The sequence below is a fragment of the Vanessa atalanta genome, chromosome 11 (genome assembly GCF_905147765.1).
Source record: "Vanessa atalanta chromosome 11, ilVanAtal1.2, whole genome shotgun sequence".
NCBI classification, from domain to species: domain Eukaryota; kingdom Metazoa; phylum Arthropoda; class Insecta; order Lepidoptera; family Nymphalidae; genus Vanessa; species Vanessa atalanta.
Window position 1 is genome coordinate 10,000,001 of NC_061881.1, and position 24,895 is coordinate 10,024,895.

Below are 24,895 nucleotides of genomic sequence, written 5' to 3' on the forward strand. Positions count from 1 at the left end.
TATCCCACTGTGAAAAGATACTGTGGGGAAGGAGCCGAGTCATTGTTTACATTCTTCACAACATTGTTCAAACTTACTACCTCAGGTAAGCTGAAAATCGACGGAAATTCTATTTAAAAGTAATTACTATCAAGATTTCTTGGTTAATTTGTTTCATTAGCAGCCCGTAAATGTCCCACTGCTGGGATAAAGGCCTCCTCTCCTTTGAGGAGAAGGTTTGGAGCATATTCCACCACGCTGCTCCAATGCGGGTTGGCGGAATACACATGTGGCAGAATTTCGTTGAAATTAGACACATGCAGGTTTCCTCACGATGTTTTCCTTCACCGCCGAGCACGAGATGAATTATAAACACAAATTAAGCACATGAAAAATCAGTGGTGCCTGCCTGGGTTTGAACCCGAAAGCATCGGTTAATATGCACGCGTTCAAACCGTAATTTGTTTTGTTAAGAACAAATGTTATTTTAAGATAATTATTTAAAAAATTCAACAAACTGCAACTGTCGAACTGTGATCTAAAATTAATTCCAATTCCATTTATTTTAATCAAAATGTACTTTATTCGAGTAGGCTCTTGTGAACACTTTTGAATCGTCATTTTACACGATCAAATTAAATTTGAACCTACCACCAGTTCGGAATGCAGATTGTACGGAGAAAAACTAGCAAGAAACTCAGTAATTACTCTTTTCCGATAGTCAGTTACTATATATAACTCTGCACAGCTTCATCGATTATAATGCCAGTTGTATATACGACACCCAAAATCTTTCTAAGAAAATAAATTTCATGGAAATAACTATCACAATAATATTGCAAAAGAATGATTTACTCTTTGACAGATTTATTTATTATTATGGTAAAAAAAAATTGTCTTTAAGTAATTTTATTTGATCATTGGAAACGCGTCGCGAGGAGACCCCATTGGATGAATGCTTCCATTTCCATTAAGAAGAAATTGAAAAAAATAATGTGTAACTCAAAGCTCTATTGGGTTACGAAATAGATGTTGCCATTTCAATATATTATATTAATGTCCCAAGCAAGGTCCCAAGATCTCTCATATTAAAAACAAAAGGCAGACGGAGCTCTCGGAGCATTAAAGTGAATCAACAAAAGAGAATACAATCCCCGCTAGTGATTGCAGTAAATAATTATTAAAATTAAAGTGACAGTGCTTATTACAAATAAGCCAAAAGACGTTTCGTTTCGCACTACCGGGAATGTGAATCCGCTATAGATTTTGATTTCAAGATATTCCTTCCAAGGGCCACCCATGAGGAATTGTATTAGGCATACGATAAATGGTGATGATGGTTATGGCTACAATAAATCCTGCCTTTTGTATGTTCTTTTAAACAAAAAATATCTTTAATAAACTGTCATTTTTTAGGAATTTCAATAGAATTATTATGAAATGATATAATTAAATCGTATAATATAATGTTGTCACATTACGTACTGAATTAAATTCCTTAATACTTAAGAGTCATATGTGATCAGGTTATGGGAAAACAAGTGCTGAAAATATATTAGTTCTTGATATACATGAATTGATTTTTTGTAACCATTTCTAAAGTTTGGTATTACTTTTAGAAAATGTGGAGCATATAGTCTTGGCGATGGCCCACAGGGGCAAACTCAACGCTTTGAGCTGCTTACTAAAATGTCCACCAGTGAAAATTTTCCACAAACTCAACGGTAACCCAGAATTTCCTGAAGATGCAAATGCCGCATGTGATATACCTACCCATTTAAGTGAGTACAGTAAATAGAATTTTCTTTATTTAATTGATTTACCGACCACTCGTAACCACCACTTGTACCACCACCAAAAATTGTAACAATTTCTACAATTCTATTAAATTCTTATATTATCATGTATTTAATATCAGGCCTTTAAATGCTTCCCAAACTTCTAAACTGTGGACTGCTGCTTAGATTTTATCGACCAAAAAATCTGATACATTTTTGTTTAAACCGTCCTGGATCCAGCCTTGTAAGCTGGACCCTAGACCAATCACGCAGACAATCTTAAGCATACAATTATTCAACGTTAAATTACGTATGTTAAAAACAGAATGATGTACGTAAAAATGAAATAAATTAATTTACATAAGAATTATTAAAATTAAGGTCTTAAATATATACAAATATGATTTAAAAATCTTGAACGCGTAGAATGCTCGCAAGAATGCTAACAGCATTTCCCCGTTGAATCGCAATGCCGATCCTCTGGGCAAAAAACGAACCAACACTCCTGTCATCAGTGGAGGCAATATAAAATTGTTAACATTTATGTGAAATATTAAATTAAAGAATACGAGGACAGCTGTGCGCTATCTACCGCGTTAAACATGATTTATCCATGCACGTTTCACTGTTTGTTAAATCGCTCTGGTAGTTACTGAGATTGCCGCAATCAAAAATAAAAAATTGAATAGTAGGCAGTGAATATTCAGAAAAAAATTAAATTGTGTGATTTCACGGCGATAACACTCAAAATGAACTTAATGTTACAGGCGTATCCAGCGACATCACAGTTGAAGGGAACACTGTTCGAGTTTCTCTCATAAACAATCCGTCCCATTTAGAAGTACGTAATAAATACTAACATTTGCGATTTGCGATTTTAAAATCGTTATACGTTTTATCTTCCTTTTTCATTTCATTCGGCATTTCACCTTTCTTTGAACGCATGTAATAACGTGTATTTACGAGCAACAGATGTAGGTACATTGTTATATTGTTCAAACATTTTGTGACGAATCAAATTTCTCTGTAATTGTTCGCTCAGCATGTAAGCTACAAATTCCTCTACAATGTCGAATTTAATTAAAATATATTCAGCCATTTCGATTTGCTGACGTACATATGTAATAAATTACGGAGACTATTCTAGACAGAATTAAAGTCGCTTCAAATCGCATAAGTTTCGTGTATAAGTGAACGTCAAGCCAGCTTTTCACAATAGAATATATCAATCAATGGTATTCTGTCACTTTGTATGTTTCCAAATGTTCCTATAATAATATATTATAGCTACCAAACAAACAAGGTTGTTTTTTACGAACTGAAGAGAAAATCTTAGTGAAATGTTTTATTTTTTTTTTTTTTATTTGGAGACTTTATTAATTCCTCAAAAGAAATACATATATTTCACTTACTGAGAAACTATATAAAATAAAACAATTATAAAAGAAGCGTACAGAGATAACAAAGTAAAGATAAAATAAAATATCACACAAAAGAGGGTAGACAGATCTTACATTAAAATATAAACACCGTATACATGCATGTTACAATTATAAACTTCATAGATTAATAAGTACCAGAAGTGGCATTGATGGATATTGTTGATATGGAAGTTAAGTTTATAATGTTAAATAAATTACCTAAGCCGGTATATATGTGTGTATATCTATAAATGTTAGTATGTTTTGTAGTGTAAGTGCATGAAATTATTAATATTATTATTTTTTATTCTATTTAACTTTTTTAATATTTTTTATTTTTAGTATTTTATTATTTTTTTATTTTTTTATTATGTTTTTTAAAGTAAAATTAAATTAAATTTTGGTGTAAATAAGTTATATTTTTTGTTTTAAGATATGAAATTTGAGTAGTTTTTTGAAACTTAATATTGATTTAGTCTCCTTTATTTCCTTTGGTAAAGAGTTATATAGCTGAGCACCATCATATTCAATGTTCTTTTTACCGTAATTTGTTCTAGATGGGCGTAATATTAGATTGTTAGCATTTCGTAATTTAATTTTTTGCACTTGTAATTTTTTAGTAAATGTTATCTTAGTATGTATGTCCCGGTTTAAAATTTTTCGTACTAATATACATGTATAATACTTGTATGTTTGTTTTATATTCATAATTTTTGTGTCCATGTAAATCTTTTGTGTTGGTGTCCGAAAACGATAGTTAAATAATATTTTAATTAATTTATTTTGAGATTTTTGTATTATATTTAAGTTTGAATTAGCTGCCGTTCCCCAAATTTCTATCAAATAGTCAATATGCGGCTTGATTAGGGAATTGTAAATGATATATCTTACTTTTCGCGGTAAACATTTCGTTATACTTCGGATAGCTCCTGTGAGGGAGATTAATTTTGACTTAATTTTTTGCAAGTGTGGTTTCCAATTCAGGTGATTATCTAAAGTTAGACCCAAATATTTTTCATGCGTTTTTCTCTCAATAATTTCATCGTTTATCATGAGTTGAAAGTTACTGTCAATATTTTTGTTTTTCGCGGAAAATATAACATATTTTGTTTTTGAGATATTAATTGTTAGTAAATTGTTTAGAAACCAGTCACTTAGAGTATTTAAATCATTTCTTACTTTAGGCAAAATAGCGTTAATAGAGTTGCCAAAATAAAAAAGGCTTGTATCATCTGCATATAGAGATATGTCCCCATGAAGACCAATTTGGGAAATATCATTTACGTATATTAGGAACAACAATGGGCCCAGAATTGATCCTTGAGGGACGCCATATCGAATAGATTTAGTGGAACTTTGGTGTTGCCCTATTTTAACAATCTGTTTACGGTTATGTAAGTAAGATTTTAATATTTTAAACGCGTTCCCCGTCACACCAATATTAGAAATTTTTCTCAATAGTATTTCATGACTGACCGTATCAAATGCCTTAGTTAAATCCACGAATATACCCAAACCTATTTGCTTTTTATCTATTTTGTTTTTAATTTTAGTAATGAGATCAATGGTTGCCGATAGTGTGTTTGAGTGTCTGCGAAAACCGTATTGCTGTTTATAGAAGAAATCGATAGAATTTAGGTGATCTTCTAATCTAGAGTAGATAACCTTTTCAAAGATTTTGGAAATAACGGGAAGTATTGAGATGGGGCGGTAGTTACTGGGATTCGATTTACTTCCAGATTTATATATCGGAGTAACTTTTGCGACCTTAAGACTGTCTGGAAAAGTTCCTTCGTTAAGGCATCTATTTAGACATAATGTTAATTTATCTGCTACAATATTTTTAATGCATTTTACAGCTTTTGAGTTAATACCATCAATACCAGAACTAGTATTAATATCAAGATTATCAATAATCTTAATTATTTCGGTCGGTGTAATAGGTGACATCTTATTTAGCTGAATTGTATTGTAGGTGGGAAGTGGTTGAGTTTGGACTTGACTTTGATGATATTTATTCGGAATTGCATTTGCCAGAACTGATCCAATTGTTGAAAAATAGCTGTTAAAGTATTCGCAGATTTCTCTTTCATCTGTTATAGTACCCGAATCGGTAACGAGCTTATCAACCAATGGAGACACATTTAATTTATTTTTAGACAAATCAAAGATTAGTTGCCACATTATTCTAGGTTTATTTATGCAGTTTTTAAAGTTGTTATAGTAGTAGGCGTTTTTCGTTGTCTCTATATTTTCTCTTACTTTAGTTTTTATTGCATTAAGCTCTTCTTCTATATTTTTATCAGTTTTATTTATTTTATAGTTTTGCCATAGCATATTCCTATTGTTTATGTCTTCTATAATGTTTTTATTTATCCAATCCTGTTTCGGCAAGTTAAGAATTTTATATTTTGTTATTTTACTTTTTAATAGGCAGTCCATCAGTTGCTTTTCTAACATGCTATATTCGAAGTCTTCTTCAGGGTTCTTTATGTTTTCAATTAATTTGTAAAAATTTTCATAGTTGACAGCTGAATATTCGACTCTTCGTAAAGGTGGAGGTTGGTATCTTTTGATCTCGCAAAATATTTGTTTATGATCCGATATTGCTGAATCAATGATAGCTAAATGAAAATCATTATGTTTCAAGTTGCTACAGACGTGATCGAGGATTGTTTTTGTTGTCGTTGTCTCACGCGTGCAGTGTTGATGGTCAAGTTTATTCAATATTTTAAAATCATTCTCTTTTAATATATCTTTGTAGTTTCTAGTACCGCGTTCGATGTCAAGCAAATTATAGTTAAAATCTCCAAATACTACTGCTCTTTTCATTTTTTGAAGTTTTTGCGTACTTATTCGCAAATCGATCGACCGGATAAAAGTTATAATTTTCATATATACTAAATATAAATAGTATAAAGCGCTCTATTTAAATTGTTGTGAGCTATATAAAATGTTTTTCTTGTGATGTAAAAATATCGCTGTAATTAAACCCATAATATATATATATGTCATATTATGTAAATAATTTTTAATCACTTAATTACTTTAACAGGCAGCAAATCCAGTATCAATGGGTAAAACTAGATCTAAACAATTTATGCTAAGAGAGGGTGACTATTCACCGGACGGATCGTCAAAGTTTGGCGATAAAGCTTTAAATGTACAGGTAAATAAATTTAAAATTTAAGTATACATTAATTTAAACCGAGATGATCTCCTAGTTAGATCACTTCAATTCTAGCTTACCATCGCGAGTTCAAACCCGGGCCAATACCTTTGAGTATTATATGCTTAATTTGAGTTAACAATTCATGTCGTACTCGGTCAGAAAATATTACGAGGAAACCTCACAAAGCACGCTTTGGATAAAAACTTACATTAAGTGTATTTAGGTCCAAACCATACCTTAAGAGGACTTTTACTATTACTGTAACACTCGTTCAATATACTTATTTAGCCTGAGAAATAATTATAAAACTTTACAGAAGAATTTCAGAAGACAAGACAAAGTTGGTGCTTGAAAAAATATTTCGATAAGCACGCAAATAATACTTTAGGAATTACGGGCGTAAATTACCATTAAGTAGTAAATAACTCCATTCCTCTTGCAAGTACCGAAGATTATCGTCCGATTAATTACTTACCTTTTTTTTCTAAGATCCACGGTGATGCAGCTTTCACTGGTCAAGGAGTAAACCAGGAAACCCTGATGTTGTCTCAAGTGCCGCACTTTGAAGTCGGCGGTTCATTGCATGTAGTAGTAAATAATCAGGTTAGTAATGTATCAACGCAATAAAATTAACTCAAAGTTTTAAAATGTTTGTCGAAAATTAAATCTTATTAAAAATACTATCTACATAAAATCAAATCTTATCATTAAATTAACAAAGTTTGTCATTATTATTAATATTATTAAAAGTCTTTTTGATCGAGTACCTAAATATTAGGCTACAGATGTCGAGGTTTTGGGTTCAAAACCCAAAAGGTTTTTCTATAGAAAAAATCCCAATAATGCCCGTCTGGAAATAATTAACATCTTTATACTATTCCATGATTCCATTCCATCTAAATACAATGTTTATTTACTATCGCATATTGAATTTCTTACACTAAATATAAAACATGTATCTCATCATTTTGACACGACAACATCATAAAATCTGCGAGGGAAAATAACAAAATTACGTTGTAGGTTGGATTCACATTGCCAGCAAATCGAGGGCGTTCCAGCCGATACGTGACTGATTTGGCCAAATCAATAGCTGTTCCCGTCATACACGTCAATGGTGATCATCCAGAAGTAAGTATACATAACACTACCAAATAAGTAACAATAAAAAAGTTCAATAAACACCATTATTTAGTATTTTAAAGGTGTCCAAAAATTTTTTTACAATTTGCTTTTCATTATTCTTGGTTCTCAATGCCTCAAAATATACAAACGAAATTATAGGAATTAATTCAAATAAAATTTTACTCAATTTATATCCAAACAAATTTTATTCTCACGTGTCCCAAAGTGGTATGCCCCGTGTCCCAACCAAAGTCGGAAGTCGGTTAGACCAACCAAAAAAAAAAACGTCCATTTTTTAGTAAAATATACTATGACATTGTATTTCTAGTATTCATCCAAATTTATTGTCAAATTCTGTACTATCAGTTTCCACGCTAATCTCACTGGTGTCATTCTTTCAGCTCGTCGCAAAAGCAACAAATATAGCTTTCGAATATCAAAGAAGATTCCGTAAAGATGTGTTCATAGATTACAATTGCTACCGTCGCTGGGGACATAACGAGCTTGATGAACCGACCTTTACAAATCCGTTGCTGTACAAACTCATACATAACAGAAAGTAAGGGCTATAAATATTTCCAAAAATGCTCGCTTTTTTTCAAAGCTTACATTATATTTAAATACTATTTATGTAACTACATGGTAGTTAATCTTTACTATAATTATAAGTTAGAAAGAAACTCTGTCTGTCTGTCTATTTGTCTTTCACGGCCAAACCACAAGATGAAACTTTGGTATGAAACAATTTTGAACTCCACTAAGGAACATTTTTTTAATAGTATTGCTTTTGTTCGTAGAAAATCTAATGAGTGGGTTGTACTTAGCTGGATAGGCTTGAACAAAGCCCTACAACCAAGTGTAACTAATTATATATATTATGATATTATACTCGTATACCTTAATAATTAATTGTTAAAGCAAAATCAAGTAAAGTATTTTCAAATAAGTAATGTCTCCAAATGACTACTTATGAATAAGAGATCTTCATCAGATCAATACCAGACACATACACGGAGAAGCTCATCTCAAACGCAGTGCTCACTGAATCTGACGTGAATAATATGAACATGGAATATACCCAATATTTGCAAGAACAGTACGAAGCAGCCAGTTCTTATACGCCGGAGGTAAATTTTTAAGAAGTTTTTTGGTATAAAGTATACCTTACTTTTAAATTTTTTTTTGTTCTCTATATGTATATATACATATAATGATGACGGTATTCATATTTTTAACTTGTGCGCTAGAAATATAACTATAACAAACCAAGAATTTTACTTTATAAATAATGTTTTTTTTTTTTTAAATTCAGATTAGGTTATAAATGTCTAATTGTTGTATTTAATTAATATCTTTATGACTTTAGGATAGTATATATTCGACAAAAGTAAATTGTTCAGATGATAACTATTGACAGTTTTAATTGATAAATGTAAATACTCCTTAAATCACATTTTTTTATTAAGTTTTTGATTCAATAACACAAAGTAACTTTCGAACCGCTTATTATATTTTTCTCAATTGAAATACCCATAAATCCTACCAAGATTTTCATACGTTTCAGGTGTCATATTTCCAAGATCAATGGTCAAATATGTCGCCAGCACCAAAAGCCGTGGAAGTCTGGGATACCGGCGTCAACAAAGAACTATTGAAACTTGTTGGTCGAGCGTCTGTGTCTACGCCTGCTGATTTTGTGAGTAGAATTATTAAAATCACTCTGCTGTATTAAAGAGCATTTTTAATGAAGATCCAATGCTGAAAATTTCTGGTACGAATATTGTAGTAAACAAACTGACAATCTAATATCATTTAACTGTCTGTGTTTTGATTTTGCCTTCTTCTAATTTATTTGCTTACATAAGTAATATTTTCGGCTTTTAAAAACTCAACAATTTCATAACAATTAATATTGTATGATTTGATTTTTCATCTCAAATCCTCGTCTGATAAAAAAATACTATTTGTAAGCTGTCTGTGATGTCATGTAACATTTTGCTATAATTTTGAATGAACATGAAATAGCAAATTATAGAATGTCATGTTTCGGGGCGCCCAACCCTGTTTATAAATGCATTCAGCAAACATTTACTTTGATATTAGGGTCCCAAGAGTAGTTCCTCTCTAGTTTCTTGTGTATAATTAGAATCGGGTTTCAATATCAACATTTTTTATGAATTATTCTCAAAATATAAAAAAGAAAAAAATATATAATGAAACTAACTCAATTCCAACGCTTTTTGCCAAAACGAGTTCGCCAACTACATTTCAATCATAAATAAAATGTTTTTTAAATATTAATTTTTGGTTTCAATTCCAGCTTTTTCAAATCCATTTTACCTTTTAATTATATCTGTGAGTGAGTTAACAAAGGGCTCTTCATACGTGTAAAAATAGTTTAAAATATAACTTTTTTTTTATAATTTTTTTGGATTTTGTTTAGATTTACCAAATTACTGACAAAATTTAATTCCTAGGATTAAATATGCTTGAATAAATGTTATAAGATTAATGTCCAATGTGAACCATATTATTACGAAAGACATTAGCCGATAGGAAGATATTTCATGTGAGCTCGAAGTAGGATTATTTTCTTCCAATATATGCATATACGCAAAATATTTTGGATTCTTAAGCTTTAATTTCGCAATGTAAAGTGCCACGATGACATTTCTCAACGTTAACGAGCTAACCGCTTACGATATGTTCAACTACAACTTCATATGTGTGTGTGCAAATACATGTGTTCTTTTACTTTTTTATATGTTGTGAACTCATATCGAAGACATCCCTGAGTACACACACAGGATCAAATAGCTTTACGTATATTTCGAGGCTATTTTAAGTACTACTTACCTTTACTACCTACCTACCTTACCTAGACTACTACTGAAAATGTATTGACAAAAAACCCCGAAAATTTTAACCCCCGATTCGGGACCTCCTATTTGAACTCAGGACCTCAAGAAGTGCAGCGTTATCCTACCACTAGAATAAATAAGAAATTATATTGGATATGATAAAACATAAATAAAAACGAATATATAATATATGTTCGTTCTCTATGCCTTCTGGTGGGATATTCTGCGTACGTCAGCGGAAATTGATACATATATATAATTGATACCTGATATATATATGACGGAGTGGCATGTCCCGGCTTGTTTTTAAAATGTCAGGGTTTGGATTTCTATCCATCCTCGAAGGTGTGAAATTAAACTCAGGAAATATTCTTCTCTGATTTATTCCAAACTGAGAAGGTCCGATCGCTCCGACGGCTCGAACAAGCCTCCTGATACCGGCAGGCGTTCGGCCTTTTATAATAAAATTAGGTGGGGGCACTATTCACTCAATATAACAACTATTTATGGACGGTAAAATATTTCAGACTAACATCAGACAAATATTTAACATCTTAAAATTAAATAAATATTATTAATTTAATAATTAAAGATATTTTAATTATTAAAATAATTATTTTCGGGCACGTGGTTTTCTTAAATATGTGATTTTCCGCCGACATATATATTGCAAAAGCTTAAAGTGTTCCCTATGTCACAGTGTACTGTAAACTACAGAATTGTAACTTCTGCGTATACGAAGACTACGATTACGCCTTAAAATATATTCATAGAAGGACAACAAGGACTCTTTCAATAAATAGTTTTGGTCTTATTCTGATGGTAAAAACATCTCGAAACTAGAAAAGGTCGAGATATTCAACGACGACATCGCCGCAAACAAACGATATCGGGGAATTGTAGCGAACAAAACCATATTCTTATCTCTGAAATAAAATTACCTCTCCAACTGGATCGCTCAAGGAATACATATACATACATAATCAGAATTTTCTATTGTAATAAAACTAAATGACTTAAATGAATAATTTTTAAAAATATATTTATTGTTTATATATAAAATATTTTTAAAGCATTAAAGTCAAGTAAAACTAAGCATTAATATTTTTATGTATGAACAATATTTATAATTTCAATGTTTCGTAAAAGCAAGTCAATATTTATGTTAGAAGGAGTTGCGGTATACAAGGCTTTGTTTTATATATTTGTTCCATATGACCTTTTGTGTTTACAAGCAATTCTTGATTTATATAACTTTATTATTTTCTAGTATAGGTAGTGGCATCTCATCAGGTGGCTTACCATCGTAAGTGGTCACCACCGATATAACTGAAATCACCACAAACATTACCACTGTTAGAAATATTAACCATTTCTTAGCCAATATATATAACAATAGCCATAGCCGGTGCGCCACCAACCTTGGTAGCCAATGTGTTAGCCTTATGTCTGTATTTACGCTAGTTCACTCACCTCTCGAACCGTGCACGACTATACTAATTATTGAACTTTGGCGGTAGACTCTCTGATGAGTGCTGGGTACCCAAAACTTTTCTAACAGGTTATAATAGTACATTTCGAATGTATATAACACCATTAAGTTTTAGCTTCCAGTAACGCTTTCAAAATTGCACATTTAATACAATTAAATATATTTACTTTATTTTGAAATAACTATATTTTATAAATTATGAATTATCTAAACCAAGTTATAAATTATATGTACTAAGAATTTAAGTTGTGCAACTAAAATTTTTAATGAATTTAAAATAGCAGCTCACATCAAGAAAATATATTCGATTAAAGTAATCACTATAGTATATAGCTCATGCAAGCCTTTAAATGAAAATAAATTAATATAAGTAATAAGGAGGAATTTGAACTTTAAAACGACGTAGATACAGTACGAAATCTTTTGTACAAGTATTGAAAACTTTAGCTTTACGCGTGACGAGAAAAGTTTCTACGTAGTTTATTGTATAAGATACAACTAAGGTACTAGCAACGTTACAGTTGACACTTAATAAAAAATTAAAAAAAAAAATTATTAGTAATTGCACTAAAATTTACAACATATTTTTTTTTAGTTTTGTAAATATTCTGGGTTAGAAATTCCCTCAAAAAAATCCTGATTAAATATCACTATCTAATTTTATAAAATTAATAATTTACAATTAGACAAAAATAAATTGTTTAAATCCTCCAAATATAACCTAGTCAAATCGCGGCAATTTTGAACAATCTGTTTCAAAGTCATTATTCTCGAATGATGCATTATTATGTTAAGAATTGTGATATTACAAAACAGCATGTTTTCTAAAATTATTAAACTTGAATTATTTTAAATAAATTCTTAAGCTGTAGCAATTTCTGCATTTCGTTTTAGAATATAATTTATTTCCAACCGCATTGGACGATGAGCTCAAAGAATATAAAAAGCAACCGCTTCTTCATTCAAAAAATTTAATTGGAACGTGCCTTCGAATTTCAAATATATTATTAAGTTCGGTTTTATAGCCGATTTTATTTGTTTTCCGTTTTTAAAAATCCTAGAGCGCAATGAGAGTATAATCACATAGTCATAATTAAAATTTTCTGACATTTTTAAAATAAATACATGTGAAATTTTCTCTAAGATTGCTCGTCCTAAATATTTTATTTTGACTAATCGCGTTCAACAATTCTAATTTTAGGAGTAAAACACTTTGACGTGCCCATAATTAATTATTCGAAGCCCTAGAGGTATTCTGTAAGAAGAATCGAGTTTCTTCTATCTCTTAACTCACCGCAGAATTCAAGCGTGAAATGTTTGAATTAAGTGCGACCTTGACTATAATACTGATAAAGGTATCAAAATGGCGTTTAACCGTAAGTCGGTTGTCAACATTTCAAGAGTGAGATACTGAAAGAACTTTATAGTAGAAGTAATACCAACAAATCATTTACTTGATATAAAGAGTTGACAATCTCGAATTTTGATGGCGTTCGTCCCTCGTTGGCGTTCGTTAATGAAAATGTCCTTCCGGGGTTGTGACTGTTTCAATTACCTACTATTCGCTTTGATGAAGATCTGTATTGTTCAAATATATTCCGTAATTGAAGTGTATTTATCGTAGAGAAAGGTGCAAAAATTCCAAATTATACATTTTTTTTTAAATATTTGTTACCTATTAGTTTATGAGAAAAATATTGAGAAATTTACTCAAAAAAAAAAACATGATAAATTCATCGCTGTTTAAATCTTTATAATACGTATTTATTTCTACATATTAGTACATTCTTTAAATTAAATATTTCTTAAAAATAAAAATGTGCGTCTCGGGACGCCCGACAGAAGTGATAACTTAAGCTGATCTAAGTTAAACTATTTAATATTGAAATTGTTTAACTTGAGAAAAGCTTACTTCAGTACCTAAATTTTATGTATTAATATAAAAGTTTAAGGAATGCTTATTTATTAATAAAATCTTTTATTGATTATAAAATATATTTTATTCTTAGCTACAATTCTTGAATGCGTACATTATAATGCCGTGTATGTACATTATTAGTATCATTATTGCCTGCCTCCCGCTGCCGCATGAAGGCAAAGGGAAGCCAAACAGACTGGCTCCGTAACGCGTTACGTAACGAAGCGGTTTCCGCTCCTAAAAGAAGTTATCACTTCAACAATTCATTAGTTTACTGAATAATTTAATAATATCGTCTCTCGTACTTTATACTAATTTGTTTCAGAATATCCATGCACATCTTGCAAAGATGCATGTCAAAAATCGTCTCAAAAAAATTGAAGACGAAAAAGAACTGGATTGGGCAACAGCAGAGGCTCTCGCATTTGGTAAAGAACATTATTTATATCGTAGAGTGGATGAGAGGAGATTCCTGCCATAGACAGAAATAAATAGTTCTCCCCGTTCAATTTATGTGAATTTGTCATAAAGGAACAAATAATTTATCCCTATACTACTTATAGACGGTAAGCGGAAAAGTTTCGCACGTGTAAATGAAAGCTTTAGTGATCGATATATTTTTGAATAATGTGATATAAGTATAGTATAAAACAATCAGTATCGATTCAAGTGAACCCTCCCTCATTAGCATTAGCATTTTTTTTCTAAATGCTAATGCTAATGAGGGGGTTAATAACATCTTAATATAATCCAGTTCGTTTGATTCAGGATCACTCTTGATGGAGGGTCGTCACGTACGTATCAGCGGAGAGGACGTTGGTCGTGGTACCTTCTCTCATCGCCACGTTATGCTCATTGATCAAGAAAAGGAAACGATACATATTCCTCTAAACCACATACACGACGATCAAAAGGGATTTTTGGAAGTAAGTAATTATATTCTTAAAATTAAGTCAAAGAATCACTGCACTTTTAAGGTATTGCGAATATAGCATAGAATACATGTGTAGTTTATAGAAAAATAATTATTTATATTGGACTACAATTTTTAGATTGAAATCACACAAACTTTGGTTAGTTCAATATAAAATATACTAATATTTTTTTTTATATTCTGTAGTCAAACAACTACGACCTTCTTTGTACCGTTCTATACGCTCGTAGTTGATCTAAAAATCATGAGGTCTACGTCCAGGTATAAAAGTAATTCCCAACAATAGCCCGCTATGCAAAAGATGGCGCATTTGTTCATTATATGCACTACTTTATCTGAAAAAAACGTAGTTAGCAGTAAAAAGTGCCTTATTTCTCTGCGCCGCTAATGTCGGATTGCCATCGGACAATAAGAGGACTTCAGATGGTGAAAATATATCAAGGCATATCTTTGAGCACCGGCTGCATAATTCGCTAGTCTCTATTGAATAAATGATTTATATAGTAATTTATTATTATTGATATTAATGAAAAACACAATTATTTTAAGGTGGCCAATTCCATATTATCCGAAGAAGCAGTATTAGGTTTCGAATACGGTATGGCTTTCGACAACCCAGAAAACTTGTATATTTGGGAAGCGCAGTTCGGCGACTTCTACAATGGAGCTCAAATCATTGTTGATACTTTTATAGCTTCGGGGGAAAGTGAGTACTGCATACATTACTTGGTAGTAGGGTTTTATGCAAGCCCGTCAGATTTATTACCATCCTTATCACTTAATAGATGTTCTACCGCCAAATAGCAATACTTAGTATTGTTGTGTTCTGGTTTACTTCCCAAGGTTGGTACCGGTTTGCCGATGTTCAGAATGGTTAATATATCTCTAAAACCGACGCGATAATATTAATTGCACACGAATTTACTAGTACAGTGTATTTACGTTTACTAAATTAATTATGTATGCTAAGCTAAGCTGAGCATTAAAATTGTCCCACGACTAGGGACAAGCCTTATCTCTTGTTAAATTCTTCTGCACTAGTTGGCATTTATACAATTAAGCAGGTTCAAGGATTACAAGGAGTTCTTTTACCCCTACTATTAACTATTTACTTGGTCGAGTACGAGATAAATTACAAAACAAACTAGAATAATAAAACCAACAGATACTTGGCATGACTTAAATTCACCCAATCTGGTAAATCTAGTTAAATTTACGTACTCTTCTTAAGCACATGTATTAATACCATTTAGAACTTATAAAAAAAAAACATGAACATGACCAATTGACCATGCTAAAAATAAATAAAAAACATTTAATTGTATTTTATTATTTAAGTAAGACCAGATTGTCCGATCGTCCAACCATGAACACGTAAATGTCGTAAATCTTAACCATGAACACGTGAATAATATTTAAAAGTGTCGAGTAAAACTCCGCGGTGAAGGAAATTATTGTGTAGAAACCTACGTGTATCGGATGAAAATCTGCCATCGCCATGTCCATAATCCATCATCTCGCATATAAACTCAAAACCATTTTGTAATAGATCTTAGACCAATAGTGTAAAACTTATCGTTAGTTTTTTATTTAAAAACATGAAGCTAATTAAAAATCAACAAATTGTAATAAAACAGAAATTGATTCCTTTAAAGATGAAAATATATTATTTAAAGCCTGTGAAAACTTTATAAGTGAATACATGTTCAGAATGTTATTACGTTTGAAAAGCAAGTGCCGCTTCGGTTGAGGCCTTTGAAACTTGGCAAATTTGTGAATTGTGATGTGAATGAAATGGTAAAATATTTTTTAACGCATCCTATAAATGGTCGTCATAAGTTTTCTACGTTTAGCGAGGCATTGAATTGTGGGACATGTCAACCGTAGTGTGGGACATGTAATCCACATTAAAGAATCGTTTATTGAACGGCAGGGTTTGGGGTTTGACCTAAATTTTCTCTTTGTAAGTGTCGAGCAGATACATCAGATCAGTTGCCATTTCAGGGTTACTAAATTGTTCACATTGTGGTTACTGGTTAGTTTTCTTTATATGCTATGCTTATCACGTTACTAAGGTGAAATATTAAACGTACTATACTTCGAACTTCTAACGAATTACATTATTATTTTGGTGATACCAATTTTTACCAAATATTTTATCTATAATTAGATAAATTTTTAAATGTACTTTATTGGAGAAATGGATTGGAACTGTTTTCCCAAACTTTACACTTTCTTTCCCTATCTCAGACAGATATAGATAGATAACATAGTTATTATATGCAAACTGTAGTATAAGTAAGCGTTTGATAAAATTGGGCTTCATGTTTTACTTTCAATAGTATTAGTTTGTTTAGTAAAAAAAAACGTATAATTTTTTTTTCATAGCAAAATGGATACGAAGCAATGGCCTTGTAATGCTGCTACCACACGGATACGACGGCGCGGCGTCAGAGCATTCGTCGTGTAGACTCGAAAGGTTCTTACAGTTAAGCGACAGTTCAGAATCAACTCCCGATTCGGAAGATGTTTGCCTGAATATAGTGAATCCGACCACGCCGTCTCAGTACTTCCATTTATTAAGAAGACAGGTATCCTAATAAAACACATATACATATATGATTACTTTCTATAATACAATATTCCTAAATTATATTAAATAATGGACACATTTCTCATATTATATGTATATAGGTGTGTATATTTATATGCTTACTCAATCTCGTTATAAATCCCGTTCGAGCGATTTTATCGATATCGTTTAGTATGTAACTTATAAATATAAATAAATAAAATATAATTTACACCGAACGAAGAACGAAGATGTTATTTAATACACTAATTAAAAATAACAATAAAGCATCCGTATGTGTCTAAACAATTCCGAATTAGAGCAATAACTAGAAAAGGTACAATACATCACTGAGCTTATCTTACGAGCACTGACTCGTCAAAGAAAAAGTCACTATCTTTGATACATGGATATAAATATTATATTATAAATTTCATCTTCACCGATCTTTGGTTTTAATTGTGAATTTAATTTAGTAATTTCTTATTATTCATAGGTGGTGCGCAATTATAGAAAACCATTGGTTGTAGTCGCACCGAAAATCCTACTGCGGTTAACGGATGCTGTTTCGCCTCTATCTGAATTTGCACCGGGAACACACTTCAAACCAGTTATAGGTAATAATAATAATAAATAACACAACTTTGGATGTATGTTTATGTTTGAAAAAGAACACCAATAATTATTGAAACTCATTTAAACATATGACGATCAATTATGAATGTTGAATTTAATTTAATTGTTTGAAAGTAATTGAGTCTTTTATATGAACGTTCCCATTAGAAAAAATAAAAAACAGATAACGTTTGTGTGCTAACGATTAGAATTAACAACTTTGTATAATATGAAAGCACATATTTGGTATGAAATGTAAATAAAACCCCAGCGAGTTCCTTTGCTGGTTCTTCTCAGGTCTAAGGTGCTCAGAGGTCAAAACAGTCTCGTGAACGTGACATTCGTAGATAATTTCTAAATATTGAGCTCCACCAAATAAAAATGGTTTTAAATACTTGTTTGTGTTTGAAATTCATCTCGTGAAAACATCGTGAGGAAACCCACATGTGTCTAATTTCAAGGAAATTCTGCCACATGTGTACTCCACCAATCCGCATTAGAGCAGCGTGGTGGAATATGCTCCAAACCTTCTCCTCAAAGGGAGAGGAGGCCTTAGCCCAGCAGTGGGAAATTTACAGGCTGTTAATGTATGAAAAAAAATACTTGTAGTAATAAAATAACCATGTTAATTTAAAATCTTATATCAATGAGAAAATATCTTGTTAAATAAAGATTTTGATTTTTTATTTTTGTTTATATATTACTTCTAAATTACATGTAATATAAAACGTATATAGTAAGACGTATTAACATGATTTCATATTTTTATTTTCAGGTGATTCAATTGCTAATCCGCTGAACGTAAAACGCGTCGTACTCGTTAGCGGCAAGCACTATTACGAACTCAACAAGGAGAGAGTTAAAGCTAAGATTGATGACGTAGCTATTATAAGGGTTGAGTCACTCTCGCCTTTCCCTCTACAAGCGCTGCAGACTGAACTTGCGAAATATAGCAATGCTAGAAGTAAGTATTCATTAGAAGTAACTTTGTTTAGGTAGAAGGTTTTATACCTCCAATCATCAGATATTCTTCCGCCAAATAGCAATATTTAATATTGTTGGGATTCGGTTTAAAGGGTAAGTGTTACTGTAACTACAGGCACAAGTAACATAACATCTTAGTTCTCTATGTTGGTTTTGTATTTGAATGGTTAATATATCTTACAACGCCAATGTCTATGGGCAGAGGTGACCACTTAACATCAGGTAGCTCATTTTCCCATCCGCCTATCTCATCATAAAAAATAAATGTTTATAAATATTGAAGTAAACAAAAAAATATATTTAGGACTGAGAGCTTTATATTGTGTTTAACGCTGCTAAAGTCAAATGAAGATTGTATGTAGTCTCATCTTACCGACATTCCCCCCCCCCCCCCTCACCCGATGTGACCCTCTAAGGGAATAAACATTGGCACACACTTTCGAAAAAAAATTAAATATATTAGATGACGTGAACGAGCAACGTCTTCAAATGTTTTATTTTTAAAGTATTTGTTAAAGGAAGCAAAGATAACAGTTGATTCTGTATAATTAGTATATTACGACTGAAATAATTATTGGTTTGTCAAATAAATAAATCTTTTTTATTAGTTAAATAATCTTTTAAGTGTCGCCCGCAGTTCATAGTTATTTAATATAGCGAAAAAATCAATTGCCTTTCTATAAATCGTATATATCGTATATATCCATTATTTCCGACTACTTAGTTTCAATCACATTTTAAAAATAAAAGTTTATATTATAATGTTATTGCTTTAAAATAAAATTTGTTCAGCTCACATCGCGCGCTCTTAAAAAGATACGCCAAATGAGAAAAACTTAAATGTTCTTAACATTAAAGAAACGAGATATTTCTTACTCAACAAAGAACTGAGCTGAGATATCTTTGAGATAAGCAGAAAAACATATATGGTAAATATGATTAAATATCTTTATATATCTATATAATTCGTCTGTACCTGTCACTTTCAATGAACTCTACCTAATTCGATGAATTTTGATGATTTTTAGTCTGTATTTAGCACTTGGCGCTGGCACTGTTCAAAAACATTAAAAAAAAACGAGACCAGCCGATTGTATTGAAATAAAAATCGCGATAAACATTAACTAAACGATGATTTATTCTTGAATTGAATTTGACAAAAATCACACAAAAAATGTGTAGTGGACACAAGACAGGGTTTTTAAATTGAACATCTAACGGAACGGACGTTTCAACCTACACGTCGGTGATAGGTTAGGTAGCAATACCGTAATTACCATAACCTAAATTGGCATACCCTCTCCCGAGGTCCGTGTCATTGCCCAAATCTCATATTCGACTCAGCATCTAGTTTTGCATCACGAACGAATCATATTTCAGTCGCAATAGATAAGAATTATCATAATAAATAAGTATCATAATTTGGAACAATTAAAAGGGTCTGAACATTCATAAGATTATATAAATACCAGAAGTTACCAAAAAAAGTTGATTTATATAATCCTGCAAGTATATTAGAATTATATTTAAATACTAGTAAGAAAGCATGCCTTTGAAATATCATGTTTTCTAGGTTCGATTATTTTAGGTAATTTATTCCAGATGCGTTCGTTTTAAATGTTTGGTAACATCATATTTTTGATCACCTATCATAATATAACATGCCAATAAAAGCTGAGCTTTGTGATATAGTTTCTACATTTTAAAGTTACATTTAACAACAATTAAAAATAAAGAGAATAATAATAAGTTATAAGGTTATCTTAATCGAATGTAAAGGCTTATTTTTAATTCACGATTTCCATCAATTACACAAAACGCTACAATAAGCGATAAAGTAATTCCTAAAATTAAGGAAATTGTATAAACTTGTAGCCTTTAAACTGTTCCTACAGTTAATAGAAGTCTTGGTATTGCCAGAAGATCCTAATCACACTTTATTTTAAACGTTATCTCGTTGCGGTCAGTCATGTGATAAAGCTGATGCACAATATTTATTCTGAATTATAATTTAACTTATTTTATACTAAAAACAGGGTATATTATATGTACGCTGCTTAAACACCTATCGCTAATTACGAAATGCCAACTAATTAACCTAGTACATAACTCTGTTGACATGATTTCCATGTTGCGCAAAGAGTTTGCATTGTAACATTGACAAAGCAAACTCTTTTCAAGGAACAACATGTTTTAGCATCATGTTGAGAGGTGATTAATTATGCAGAATATCGGAATACGTGGAATGTAGTACTCGGTATACAAGCGTCTATGGAATACTGACAAAATGATACGATAAATAAAATCGTAAAATGTTTATTAAAGTATAATTGTCTTATTAATGCAATTGTCAATAACTGTCATTAAAGCGATTAATTTATCAATTACATTTCGTTACAGTATATATATTCTAAGACAGCAAAATACATGTTAAAGTATTTGCATATCGATATTATTTTTTACATAAAAACATCCATTATCTGTAAATAAATAGTATGTATCAGAAACTGTGTATATAGTGGTAATGCTTTCTACAAGCCCGTCTAATAATAGATATCATCCACTCGTAATAATATATTCTACCCCCAAGCATAAATACTTAGTACATTTTTGTTCTTGTTTGAAGGGTGAGTGAGCCACGAGTATTACTGGTACTAGGACAAAGGATATAACATCTTAATTCCCAAGGTTGGTGGCGCATTGGCCAAGAAAATATGGTTAAAATTCTTTGTACTTGAAATTGTTTTATACGCTATAACTTAAAGAAATAATTATTTTTTTTATTATTAGTAAAACACCTATAGAAGAGCTTCTATGGCGTACAAAGAAGCGAATTTGCATTCACCGAAAAACAGGAAATAGGAAAGGCAATACATTCCTTCCTCCAGTGCCGTTTCTTTCGCAAGTTCAACAGAATAAAAAATATATATTAAATATTCAAGTTAATTACTACTAACCGTTGAAAAATAAGATGTTGAGAATGAAGGAATCATACTGCATCTCGCATTATAATTACATAGTTTTGACTAATGATCGATCATTTATATTTAACCATAAAAAGTAATTACGAAATATTACATACGATTTTAACACGTCAACATTTCGTTTAGTCGTGTATTTTATTATATTGTACGTAAAGCGAAAGTGTAATCATAAATAAACTTATTCAATGATCGATCGATTTGCAGAATTCATATGGAGTCAAGAGGAACACAGAAATATGGGAGCCTGGACCTTCATTAAACCACGCTTTGAGAATCTTCTTGGAAAAAAGGTAAGAATATTTTGTTATTTTCTCAATTCAATTTTAAAGTTAAGAATGTTATCAGTATATAAACTTTCCAAGTAAGATTAAAATACCAAAGTTCCAACAATAACAAAATGTATTCAGTCATTATAAAATTATGCTATTTTCACATTGTTCCGTAGAACAGTAATTTATTGTTTTTTTAACGCCAAATACATACATTTATATCCATACACAACGCTTTGTATATTGAAAACAAAATTGTTTGTGAAAATTTTATTAAAGCAATCTGCTAGATCTTCACAAACAGAAAATTCAATCCAATGGCAATAACAACCTTTGCTTTGTCATTGTATATTATGTACGAAGACCTAGACTGGCTTAAAATTGATGGACACACACGAGGATATACACACGAGAATTATATAAAGTACAAACTATTGGGTAGTAAATTTGTATATTTAATTGTGTAATGAACATGTTTGTAAAATAATTTATAATTATGTTACGAAATATCGTCAATCTTCATTAATCTTTGTAAATAGTTTTGTACTATTATATATCCAACAACGAATAATTAAAAAAATATATCTGAAATCTGTCTCAATATGACGCTTTCTATCTATTAAATCGAGGAAGCTATTATTAATGTGACAATGGTTTTCTCATATTAAAACCTTCCTAACGGATTATTTCGTACAGAATTTCCACCCTTATTTTAGTATTTCCTATGGCAAGTCCATTCGGATGTGTTTCCTGCTATAACCAATACGTATGTTTACTTTTGTCATAATAATGATTTTATATATTTTTTTAAATTTTTAAACAAAAAAAAATAGAAACAATAATCAGTATTTTATTAATCCGCTGGACAAAAATAGTAATTAAGATTTGCAGACGCAAGTCTTGCTCTTATAAAGTATAAACTTTACATTGTGTAAGTATAAGTTACAATGTATAAGAACGTTTATTGAATTTTTAGTTTAGTACAGAATCACTGTACAATACAATTTTGTAACCACTGCGAAATTTTCTTAAGTGCTTTGTATCGTTAAATATAGTTTCCTTTATGGGCGATTAATAAATTCGGCTTGTAGTATTTGATTGTGTTCAAAAAATCTGATAATTTAATGTTTTATATATATAAATTAATGTGTATTGAACGGCATTTACATAGATGACAGATATCATATCATGGATTTAGATGATTGAGTGTAAATTTTATTGGTTATAGTCGTATAGTATAACTACAAAATACTTCTATGTGTGAACATTGATTAATATATCAGATATATAGGAGCCGGATATATAAGCAAATATAACTAACACATAAAATGTACTTTATGAAAACTGTTTTTTGTTTCTTCTAACACATTAAAAAAACACATTCCGTTCAAATAACACGTAGTAGTATCTCATTAAATTACGATCGAAATTATTCTACATTATGAATAAAGTTTAGTTTGAATTTGAAGGAGCAGATTATTTCTGCCACAGTTTGTAAAAACTAATTCAGGTAGATAGGTATAATTGATGTAGAAGATTGAGTCGACAGTCTAAAGATACTAGCAATTTATTTATTTATTTTCTGCAGTTAATCTACGCTGGTCGAAGCGAAGCCGCGACTCCCGCAGTCGGTACGTCGAAATTGCATCGAGCAGAAGTTGAACACGTATTACGAGAGCCATTATATAATATAAAATAACTTATCAACACATAGCAAGCACTTAAAAAATGATTTTTTGATAACTTACGCTTCCTTTGTTCGAACGATCTCTTGGAGGAAATTATGCATTTATTCCAGACATTTTTGTATTCTAAATAAGGTATGTTTTTACTTTGAAAATGTAAATAAATTATATTACGTTATTAAATGCACTTGTTTTATTATTTTACAATACATTAGCAGCCTGTAAATTTCCCACTGCTGGGCTAAGGCCTCCTCTCCCTTTGAGGAGAAGGTTTGAAGCTTATTCCACCACGCTGCTCCAATGCGGGTTGGTGGAATACACATATGGTAGAATTTTGTTGAAATTAGACACATGCAGGTTTCCTCACGATGCTTTCCTTCACCGCCGAGCACGAGATGAATTTATAATTCATTCAACACAAATTAAGCACATGAAAATTGTGTCCGGATTTGAACCCGAAATCATCGGTTAAGATGCACGCGTTATAACCACTGGGCCATATCAGCTTATTATTATTATTTATTAACCTATGCTGGACTTACAAGATTAATATCCGATAATATTACTCGACAAACTAATGAAGCTGTTTGAAAGGGAATTTGCTTCGTTTAGATACAATTGATCGTAATTAAATTACCTACCTGTATACATATATGTATCTGAAATCAATCTAACGAGCCGATATTAATATTATTTTGATTATCATTCCACGCGCTCATGATTTATACAGTAACTATTTTTATGACATATTTACATATATTAAAGACCGAATGTTAATAATTCTTATGTAAATAAATTTTAGCTATTTAATAATACTATTAAAATTATTATTATTAAGAACATAATTATTTCTATCTGTTTGGTACTATATAACGACTAAATAATTACCTTAATTGAAGACCTTTAGATGGCGAGGTCTCACCTATACGATATAGAAATTGCAGAAAAAATATTGCCGTCGAAAAAATACAGACAACAGCCGGTTCCAAATATTATATTTGAAAATATATTTAACAAAACAACTTGATAACATGTTCTGGGTCCAAGTCTTTCGATTAAAACATTTTTATTAATCTTTGTAAACAACGCTCACTCATATATCTTAA

At 31.0% G+C, this 24,895-nt stretch overlaps 1 protein-coding gene across 1 annotated transcript in view; it reads left to right on the forward strand.

Moving 5' to 3' along the window:
* Positions 1–23,947, forward strand: part of LOC125067371 (probable 2-oxoglutarate dehydrogenase E1 component DHKTD1 homolog, mitochondrial) — a 30,416-nt gene extending 6,469 nt beyond the window's left edge. Inside the window, exons 4-20 of the mRNA XM_047675929.1 lie at positions 1–85; positions 1,599–1,760; positions 2,525–2,598; positions 6,234–6,347; positions 6,840–6,953; positions 7,374–7,481; positions 7,877–8,034; positions 8,467–8,602; positions 9,040–9,171; positions 14,072–14,174; positions 14,515–14,672; positions 15,230–15,386; positions 17,069–17,271; positions 17,749–17,869; positions 18,643–18,831; positions 22,040–22,125; positions 23,693–23,947. The exon at positions 1–85 is cut by the window's left edge and continues 132 nt beyond it. Coding sequence (XP_047531885.1) covers positions 1–85; positions 1,599–1,760; positions 2,525–2,598; positions 6,234–6,347; positions 6,840–6,953; positions 7,374–7,481; positions 7,877–8,034; positions 8,467–8,602; positions 9,040–9,171; positions 14,072–14,174; positions 14,515–14,672; positions 15,230–15,386; positions 17,069–17,271; positions 17,749–17,869; positions 18,643–18,831; positions 22,040–22,125; positions 23,693–23,803 — 2,211 coding nt within the window. The 3' untranslated portion in view covers positions 23,804–23,947. The remainder of the gene's footprint in view (positions 86–1,598; positions 1,761–2,524; positions 2,599–6,233; positions 6,348–6,839; positions 6,954–7,373; positions 7,482–7,876; positions 8,035–8,466; positions 8,603–9,039; positions 9,172–14,071; positions 14,175–14,514; positions 14,673–15,229; positions 15,387–17,068; positions 17,272–17,748; positions 17,870–18,642; positions 18,832–22,039; positions 22,126–23,692) is intronic.
* Positions 23,948–24,895: the final 948 nt, after the last annotated feature.